The 10,858-nt window shown below is 42.4% G+C and overlaps 1 protein-coding gene across 1 annotated transcript in view; it reads right to left on the bottom strand.

Moving 5' to 3' along the window:
- Positions 1-2,000: 2,000 nt before the first annotated feature.
- The window catches only part of LOC108137630 (midnolin homolog), a 37,267-nt gene continuing 28,409 nt past the window's right edge, over positions 2,001-10,858 (bottom strand). The window contains exons 3-4 of the mRNA XM_017259416.2: positions 4,391-6,853; positions 2,001-4,326 (exon numbers count right to left, since the gene is read on the bottom strand). Of these exons, the coding sequence (XP_017114905.1) occupies positions 3,514-4,326; positions 4,391-6,853 (3,276 nt within the window). The 3' untranslated portion in view covers positions 2,001-3,513. The remainder of the gene's footprint in view (positions 4,327-4,390; positions 6,854-10,858) is intronic.

Here is a 10,858-nt window from a genome sequence, read left to right as displayed (position 1 = left end):
CATTGTTTTCATTTGCTTACTTTGTATCATTTTATACATGCAATTGTATGAAGTTGATTCCCAGCTCCTTTTTCAAGTTCATTCTTTCGATTTTGGCTATGGCAAAGTGTGTGTATATCTATATGTATATGCATCTATATATATATTTGTGTATATAAGTAATATGTTCACGGTCATTAAATCAGTACACACAACAATCAAAACTGGATTTTTAGGACAAACAAGTTAAGTTTCCCAATAATTTTGCTTCTTATTCATACGTTTTTCTCTATATGCGTGTGTGTGTTAATGTGCACTTTCCCAAAAAAAAAAAAAAAGAAATGGAGATGCCATTTCCGCTTTCCAAAGTCATCGTACATGTCGATTGAACTTTCTTTGGTTTCGAACTTTTGACACTGCAAATGCCTGATCTTTGGCCAGATTTTAGAACTCCCATTGCTGGAAGGACAGACCAATATTGAGTAGAGACCAGTGCCTTACCTTAAAGCTTATTCAAAAGTTCTCATCAAGCATTAAAATTTCTCTAAGTTCGCCCGATGCGAACCCGCACTTAACGCCTATGGGTTACCATTTTAACTTTTCACCAGTATCATGGATCTTCTACATCGTTTTATACATTTTTTCGTTTTAAAATTTTGTGGGGAACGTGAGTTGAGAAACATTTCGATTTGCAGTTGGATGTTTTCAACAGCTACTCAGCTCAAGGGCCTGTAATAATTTAGCTAATTTAGTTTTTGTTTTTTGTTAAGATTTAAGATGTTAACAAATAAGACGCAAAATGTCAATTCAAAAATATATGTGTATATATCATTTTTTTTTGAATATGTGTGAGTATATATACGAAGATTTTGGACTTGGGGCTTCCGTTTGGATAAATTTGAACTATTTAAATTAAATGCGACAAAAATTTAATTTAATTTACAATTCAAAATTTGTTTTCCCATAGATTTTATAATTATTTTCTTTTCGTTTTCGTATTCAGCAAATTTTGCGCATATGTTTCGGGTTCAATTTCTTATCGAGTGAATTAAAGGGGTGTTGTGTAAATATTTGAACTATGTTATATATGTAAAAAATCTCATCGTTTGTGTGTTTGTACTTGTTAGAAAATCACGCAGATATGCTGAAATAATCCAACCGAGTCCGAATCAATCAATCAATCTAACCGAATCCCATCTGAACCAAAGTAATGCCCTTGACCATCAGTGTCCTTTCTCAGCGTTCCTCCGTCTACCCATTCCTCTTCCTATTCCTCTTCATCTCCCTCTTCCCATTTCTATTTTTCACAATCCACTGCTCTTTTCCGGCTCTCTTATCTCCCTAACCCGCCTTAATCTGCCTTCCTTATCGATATCGTCTGTCCTTTTTATCGATATCTTATGCTTTCCTTATCGATATCTTTTGCCTTTTGGTATCTTTCGTCTAAGCCTATTACTAGATTTTTTATCGTACATCGAACTTATGTGCCTCCTAATGCTAATATAACTATCGTTTTCATTATGTAGAGATAGATGGAAAGCTTTATGAATATATATAGATATAAATAGGGATATAGGAGAGAAACTATATAGAAACAGAAACGGAAGTTTGTATAAATTGCACATAACTTTTACTTAGCTCTTAATAATTACTACTTATAAACACACATTTCTTGATGCCTTTGTATGTGTTTCAATTTGCTTCTTTTTTTCGATAAAAAGTTTCGATTAGTTCGATACTCCTCGCGTGTCGAGTGTGTGTATGTGAGGAGGATATATGTTTTATATATATATATATATATAATGTACAATTCTTACTAGGTTTCCACATATATATTTGTATTTGCAATTGGCACATCATTTCTAAGAGTCAATTAAATCAAAATACTTGCTCGTTTGATCGCTTATTCGTTTACGCGTGTGTTTTTGTCTAGGTGTATTGCACAAGATGCAGCTCGAAAATAAGCTGAAATAAACAAAGAAACCAAAAATCCAACGAAAATAAAAAACAAACAAAACTAGTTAACTAAACCATTTACTAAACATTTATTGAAATCAAGTAGTTGCGGCGCTCACAAGGCAAAGACAAATGAAACCAACTCAAAAGTCTAACTCGCCTAGAACTAATTGCATTATTTGAATTGGATGATAGTGTGTGTGGGACAAAAAAAGTAATTGCTCGTGTTTAAATTATAAATCTACAGCTAAGTTAGCGTTACTTGCTGCTTGCTGCGTCTCAAGGCGCTTCTGCTGTTGCGCAACTTAACTAATCCAATCGGTAATTATACGTGTAGTGTAATGATAATTGTAAAATGAAAAGAAAACATAGTCTTACTAACTAATTTAATAGTATAGGTGTAGGTGAACAAAATTCAATTCGTCGCTCGTCTTTCCTTTCCCGGCGCGTTTCGAAACACATTCATGGTGATAAAGTAAGTATATAAAAAAAAAATTTTGGTGAAAAACGATTTTCTAATAAGGCAAATTAGGTTAAAGCGCCACATCGCAGTCGCATCATTTCCGTTTTGCATTTACATTTGCATTTGCGTTTGCATTCGCAGGTGCAGTTGCGCTGCCCTTCTCTCGGTTAAATTTAAAGTTCAGGTTAAACATAACATAAAGCTGCCAAAGCCAGGTGTGTGTGTGTGATCGTGTGTGTTAGATTTGGTGTGTTTCTAAACATAAATCTAAGTTCAGTTTTAGTATTACCAAAATTTGCCACCGCTTTGGCTTACAATTCATTCAGCATAGTCTGTGTGTGTGTGTGTGTGTTTGTGTGTGTACGTTTTACATTTAATTCTACGTTAATTATTTTCATTATTACATTTTTTTTTTATTATTTAAATTTTGTTTTTTTGCATCTTCTCCGATTTGCCGGTGATTTGGCTGTTCGTTTGCGATTGCGCCTGGGTGTGCACACACAAAAAAATTTCACTAAATTTAATTTACAAAACATTAAAGGATTTCGCCTCCAGAAGCTGATTCATTCCACTCCACATTTGTTTGTGTGCGTGTGTGTGTGTCCAAAGTATATTGGCTTGGACTGAAGTGTTTTGGGTGTGTTGTTGTTGTTGTTGTTGTAGGGTCTTAAAATTAATTTAACAGCTTATCGACCTTCTGGGCGCTCCCCCTCCCCACTCCCCTCTCTTTCTGTCTTTCTGTCCTTCGTCTTTCTGTCCTTCTATCTGTCTATCTTTCTATTCTCAACGCAAAGGAGGGTGGGTGGTTGGGTGTTAAACCAAAGGAGCATTAGAATTGGTGTTGTTATGCACTAACTCTAGATTAATATAAGCTTTAGTTGTGGTTCTAGTTTCTCTTGTTTGCCCATCTGCTTCTACTGGTCCTTCATATCTTCAACTTCATATCTTCAACTTCATCTTCAACTTCATCTTCATCTTCAACTTCATCTTCATTTTCATCTCTCGTCCGCTTGACGCTCTTTGTTGCTGCTGCGTAAACTAGTAAATGCTACAAAATAGGATAGGGTCAGCGGTGCTGGTGGTGGCCGCTGCCGCTGCCGATGGTGGTGCTGCCCTTAGGCCGCCGTATCCACCTCCTCGACAATGTGATTGGGCGACACTTCGCTGGGTGGTGACGATGTTGCTGCTGTTGCTGTTGCTGCTGCCGATGCTGCTGCTGCTGCTGCTGTTGCGGGTGCCGTCGATGTGTTGCTGTTGCTATTGCTATTGCTGTTGCTGTTGGCATTGGTGTTGCTGCTAGTGTTGTTAGCGGGCGCAGCTTTCGATGCCTGGACGGGCACAGCGGCTGGTTGCATGGGCGTGGCCACCAGGGCGCTCACGGCACTGTACTGGGCGGCCGCGCCCAACGCAACAGCGGCTTTTCCCCCACCGGCGGCGGCGGCGGCGACGAGGCTGTCCGCCGAGGATCCGCTGGCCGGCGTGGCATAGGGACCGCTCTTCAACTTGCGCGCCTCTCGCTTCTGCTTGTGCTGCTGCATCACCAGACGCAGCTGGTCCATCTTCGAGCGGGTCTTCATGTTGGCCAGCTCCACGGTGCATTTTTGGCAAGTGTGCTCGCGCTCTCGTTCTGCCTGTCCCTGTACCTGTCCCTCATCGTGACGGTAGCGACAGCTGCATCCGTTGGACTGACCAATGTTGGCCAGCGAACTGGGCGCCTCAGCTTGGCAACAGGACTTGGAGCTACCAGACGATGCCTTGGACGCTCCGGCGGCGGCTGCGGCGGCAGAGGAGGGATAGCTTGGGCAGTCACGGTAGGTGCAGCTGGCCTGAGCCGCCGCCGACTGTTGCTGCTGCTGATGCTGCTGCTGCTGCTGCTGCTGATGGGCGCGACTGTTGCACTTGGCGCAGTTGTGATGCTTCGATGAGTACTGGCAAAATACGCATAATAAATATGAGGAAATAGATATAGATAACGTTGTCTTTTGATCTTACCATTTTGCTGCGCGAACCATGATGCATCCCGCTGCTGGAGCCTGTCGTCGTCGATGAGGAGGAGGATCCAGATCCCGATCCCGATCCATTGCCGGCTGAAGCCGAACTGGAACCCGTCGCCGATCCACTGGTCGCCGGTGCCTCGAAACTGATGCGCGCACCACGTCCGTACTGCGGTGTGGCACTCAGCAGATCGTTGAGGATGTGAATCACGGTGGAGATGTCGCGCTTGGGCCGCCCATAGCGATCCTGCAGCGCCGGATTCAGGGTGCCCGAGAATGTGCCCGAATAGATGCCCTTGCCGTGGTTCTTCATCGACTCGATAACGGCCCCCGAGCCGCCCTTGCGTGGCTCTCGATCCTCACCACTGGCCGCTCCGCCGGCCGAATGGCCATTGGTGCCGCTGGTGGAGCTGCTGCTGCCGCCGCCGCCGCCGCCGCTGCTGCTGCGGCTGCTGCTGCTCACGACGCCGGCGCCGGATAGATCGATCTTGTTGGTGAACACCTCCTTGGAGAGTTTGCGCAATGTCTGGGTGAGATTACGGGATGCCTCGGCCAGGGTTCTGGTATCCGACACGCCCATCAGCGAGTCCTCTTCAGTTATGCTGCTGTTGCTGCTGCTGGTAGTTGTGTTTGTGGCTGGTAGTGCCACCGTTGCCGCTGTTGATCCTGCTGCCATGGCTTGCTCCAGCTTGCGACGCATGGACGAAGACGAGGACGAGGACGTGGACGTGGAAGACGTGGCTGTGGCAAAGGTGGCTGCGGCTGCGGCTGCGGCTGCATTAACCGACGACTGATCGCCGCAGGTGCAGGCATGATGGTAATAGTCGCTGCTGCTGCTGCTGCTGCTGCAGCCGCTGCTGCTGTGGTAATGATGCCCATGTCCGAGTCCATGGTAGTGGCGATACTTGGTCCTGGTGATGCGATTGTTGCCCGTCTTGTGCAGCAGCGAGTTGCCCGCAAAGGAGACGCCTGCTCCTGCGCCAGCGCCCGAGGAAGTGGAACGGGCAGCAAATCCGCTATTGCAGCTTGATGACTCTGGACATTTGCCGGCTGCGCTCCTGCTGCTGCTGCTGCTGCTGCTCGATCCGGATCGGGCCAGTGGGGCGGGGATGACCGGTGGCGCCACCACACAGGGCGTGGCTGGCAGGCGTGTGCACAGACACGAGGTCAGCTTGGCGGCAATGGGATCCTGCTGCTGGCAGCCACCCGTGCTGCTGCACGAGGCTCCTCCACTGGCAGAGGACGACGATGGACTGCTGGCGTTGCTGCAACTGCAACTCGAACTGGAACTGGAACTGGAAGTGGAAGTGGAAGAGGAACTGGAACTGGAAGTGGAAGTAGAACTGGAAGTAGAAGTGGAACTGGCGCCGGCCACCACAGCGGTTGTGGTGGGCAGGGGAATGTTCTTGATGGCCGTCATCTTAATGGGACTGGACACGAGATTCGACAGCGACTTGATGGGCGACTGCTCCAGCAGAGGCTTGACCGGTGGACTCGTGGTGGAGCCACCAGCATTGGCCACAGGACGACCTGTGGCGGCCGCATCCTTAAGGGCGAAACTCTTGACGATATTATGGATGCCACCCTTGATCAGCAGCTTGGTGAGATCGGATCCGTTCACCGTGTTGGAACTCTGTGTCTGGCCAGAGCCAGAGCCTAAGCCTAAGCCTGATCCTGATCCTGATCCAGCTCCAGATCCAGATGAACCCGACGAGTTGGGCAAATCGCCGTACATCATGCGCAACGAGGACATACCACCACCGCTGCCCGCAGCCACCGCCGAAGCGTTGTGATGATGATGATGATGGTGGTGGTGATGATGATGGTGATGATGTCCATGCCCGTGCCCGTGACTGTGCCCGTGACTGTGTCCGTGATTGTGTCCGTGACTGTGCCCGTGACTGTGCCCATGACCATGTCCGTGGCCATGCCAGTTGGCAGCATGCAAGCTCGGATGCTGATGGCTATGCACGTGGCCATGACCGATTCTTCCGCTTGATCGCTGGCCAGAGGAGCGGGATCTCGACGACGACGACGACGACGAAGACGACGACGACGAAGAAGACGACGACGACGACGACGACGAGGATGATGACGACGACGAGGATGATGATGATGATAAAGATTTGGAGGCAGCTCCTCCCACGCCACCCACCGCCAGCACCGCCGACGATGATGAGGATGCGGCAGTGGAGCAGCCAGTGCCAGCTGGCATCGCCGTGGCCGAGGAAGTTGCATTGGTGGCGGCGGTGGAGGTGGAGCCACCATTGCCACTGGCAGGGGCCACTGTGGCCCCGCCGCCCGCCGGATTCACCGTGCTCAGCTGCAACTGGATGAGCATCATGTGGTCGCCGAGGCGCATGCTCAGATTGAGCGGAGTCTTGCCGCTAAGAAAGTCATTAACCTGCGAGTCGTTAAGCGATTCCAGCGCTTGCATAACCGTGTTCTCCGGACGCTGAGCCTGCAAACAAGAAAAAAATAATAATAATGGGTAAATGGTGGGTTTAAGAATATATATCTTAATGTTACGTAATTTCAATAAAATCATTTCGTTCGAAATGAATGAAAGAATACGATTTTTTAACAGCATTACTGTTTGAAACCTAAAAATCCAAATCCAAATATTTTATACTCAGTTGAAATTGCTATTCTGTAGTATTTGAAATTATATATATATTTTTTTCAATATTTATTTTAATTTATTTATTTTAATTTTATTTTAATTGCTTTCGGAATAGTTTCTAATGAATAAAATATTTCATTTAAATTTTAATCTTATTAGACTTGAATACAATGATTATATAACAAGTGTGAAATATTATTTCAATGTGTTCCACATATATTCAAATATATATTTATATAAAATCGTGAAAATGAACTTGCACATTTGTAATAATTTAAATGTGAGATATGCAATTCTTTTTTAAAAAGCTAAATATTTATTTGTACTTTTTCGTGTTGCTAGCTACTATTCATTGTTTATAAACACCATGTGGTTATGTCTTGTAATTTAATTTATTTATTTGCGTTAGTATTTCAAATAAACTCTTAATGTTGAGGTTGCAAATAAAATGTTTATGTTTTGTATCTACGGTTTAGTTTTTATGGTAAAACTATTCTTATATAAGTAGTAAATTTAAAAGCAATATGATCAAATAAAAAAAGTTAGGTCACTAACTGCCACCACATTTTTGCAATTAAATAAACTTTTATTTGAATCTTAGATGGCCCATTAAATCAAGTTCGATTTAGAGACGTTCGATCCATAAAGTTCCTTACAAAAATAAGCCTAGTTATGATTTCACAGTGGGCAGAGCATCAGGTGTTTCCGTCTTATCAGACTTACATAATGAAATACCGCATTCCAAGCGGATGAATTGAGCTCGGCACTGCCTCCCCCTATCTACTTAGACCAACCAACTATTTACAAAAAAAAAAAAAAAAACCCTTTCAGAACGTTTTATTTGTGGCGTTGCGTTGTTCGCTCCTCTACGTGATTCAATGCGACGACGCCTTTGTGCTCCGTTCAAATATTTGCAAAAAGCCAGGCGTTAAAATCAACGCCTCAAAATTGCGTCACACAGAGAAAATAAAGGGATTACAAAAAAAGAGTTTCTCCAAGAATAAACTACTGCACTAAACCGATATAAAAACAAGTGAAACGAATAGTAATTGTGAAAAACAAGAGCAGCAAACAAAAGGCAATATATAAACATATACTGCGACTCAGTTTGAAGTTGAATTTTTTGTTTTTAGAGGTCTGGGTCTGGGTTAATTAATCATTTCCATTACATATACTCGTACACTTGCGGTCAATAAACTAGATAGGGATTGTCTCCAAAGAGAATTTAGATGGGTGTTGGGCTTAGTAAATATTTTATGTAATTTAAGCAGTTTAATGTACATATTTGGCCATTACCACTAATATAAAAAAAATAAATAAAATATATATATTTTTGCCACCTTAAATTCGAACTTTTTTCGACCATATTGTTTTCCCTATCTATCATCTATAGGATTTTCTTCCTGCGTCCTATTTACGTTTACTCGTTTACTAAACATATCAAATTGTTTTTCCCAATTGTTTTGCAATTGCGTCACTGAAGTTGCTATTTTTTTGGCACAATCTGTTTGCAGCCAGCAAGTGAGTAACAGCATGCGAACAAGGGGCGGAAAACGGGGGTCATGTTTTAATTTTTATTGACTCTGCTCTGACACAGTGACCCAATAATATTCAAATGAAGTCGGCGACAAAAGCTCGCTTTAGTTTCAGTTTCAGTTTCAGTTTCAGCCTCAACTGAAGTGTGGATGGATACCACACCAAGATGTTGATGTTGTTGATGATGATGATGATGATGATGTTGATGTTGATGAGCTGCCTTACTTTCCCTTTGCCATTTGACGCAGCGTGGACCTTATGCAACCTTGCCGGAGTTACCCTCCCAAAAAGAGATATAAAAAATAAGAGCAAGCTCCAGCCTAGCAACCAAAAACCTAAAATATAAAAGAAATGTAGGCAACCAAAAAAAAAAAAAAAACTTTAAGTCGAGCCTATTTGCTGACGTTGTTGTTACTCATGGCTGATGTTGTGATGTTGCTGCTGTTAAGTTAAGTGTACCAAGGTCAACTGACGTCGCACGCAGCTTACGTCATCAGCGGAGCAAGCCGCCAACAGTCACAGTCACAGCGAAATCGAAATTTTAAAATTTAACCCAAGAGCAACACCAAAAAAGCAGCAGCAACAACAACAACAACAACAACAACAACAACAACAATAACAATAACAACAACAACAACAACAACAACAACAACAGCAACCGCAACAAAGGCAGCCAATGCTGTAATTTATTAACTTTGTGCAAATTGACTCTCTTTTTTTTTTGTATTTATTTGTTTTTTCATTGGCTGCCAGGGAAAACGTTTTTTTGGTCAACCGGTTTTGGGTGGCTTAAAACTCAAGTAACTAATATACATCATAGGCAAGTCTAAGCCCTACATTCCGTTCACACACAAAATGCAGAAGTTGTAGTTGTTCGATCTTGGCTGCGGTAACTTGACTTTATTCCAAATGTATTTCCAAAAGTTGCACGCATTAAAGTATTATTTTCATTTGAATAGAATTTTATGCCTATCTATAAATTAAAATTGCAAAATGTTTTTAATAGAAAAACTTGAAGTCTCTATATTTTTTAATAATTCCTTTGGCAATACTTGTTTTACAAAACAAATATTCGCCCAAAAAAATATTGATTCCATAATAGCTGAGATATAGTTTTTTGCTTGTTGAGCATCAACTTTTTAGTCAGTTTACCCAACTCATGTCCAAATTAAATATATTTTACAATTCTAGTTGCATAATTTTGTCCAACATTCGTTTAAAGAAACATTTCTCTTGGAAGTTTATCTCAAAATCAATTGATAGAATAGAATAAAAGCAAGTGAAGTAATATACAATCTGAATATTCGGTTAATACAATATTTTAGGCATAGTTTGACTAAATTAAAAAGAAATCAATTATTTTTTGTTACAAAAGCCCATGTTACCTTGTAACCCCTAACCTAAAACTGTACTCCCAAAACTTATAATCTTTTTCGCGGGTCGAGAGCAATGCGCACTTGAAAAAAACCAAGTACGTAATATACAAAGAAATAATATTTGTACATTTTGGGGACAAAGCAATTTTTTGCGTTAGTTTTGCGACGCCTATCTTTTCGTGCGTGAGTGTGTGCGTTAGTGTGTGCGTTAGTGTGTGCGTGTGTTTGTTTGTTTGTTTGCTGACCATGAAATTAATTTAATTGCGTAGCGTTTTCAATGGAAATTTCGCATGCGGTGGACCGCTCCCCACCGATTACCGCCCTGGCAAGGAAGGCACTTCACAATGTGTAACAAATTAAATTGGCCAAACTGCGCGATGTCGACCGGCGCTCTTTTTGATAAGACCACTTGTAGGTACATTTAGTTGGTTGGTTTTTTTTTTTTTTTTTTTTTTTTTTTTTTATAGTGCCAGGCGGGACAAAGACAAAGACCGGCGCCAGCGATGACGCCCTGTTTGCCTCCATTATCTGGACAAGCAGCGACGACTGCAACAGCAGTACAAAATAATACAATGATACAATAAATAAAAAAAAAAAAAAATAACTTACGGACGGCAACAGTTTTAGCGGCACTGGACTTGACCACGTAACCCGTTTTATGACTTGCCAATTGGTTCGGCTTTAAAATTAAGCTATCGAAAGGCAAACACACAGATACAATAGTTTTCATTTGACGCATTTTTTGTTTTTACTTAACAAAGAGAGTGATATTCGCTGGCGTTTCAATGAGTGAACTCATAGCTCATAGCTCTGGTTCCTCTTTGTCATTCGAAAAGGGGTTCCCCCCCTTATCTCTTTAATGATGGTAAACCTTCATAGAGAAAAGTAAACACATATTGGTATCAGATAAAAACAATGCAAAATAATAATA

This window comes from Drosophila elegans, unplaced genomic scaffold (genome assembly GCF_018152505.1).
Source record: "Drosophila elegans isolate 14027-0461.03 unplaced genomic scaffold, ASM1815250v1 contig_149, whole genome shotgun sequence".
Classification (NCBI taxonomy): Eukaryota; Metazoa; Arthropoda; class Insecta; order Diptera; family Drosophilidae; genus Drosophila; species Drosophila elegans.
This window is presented reverse-complemented; position numbering and strand designations above follow the sequence as displayed.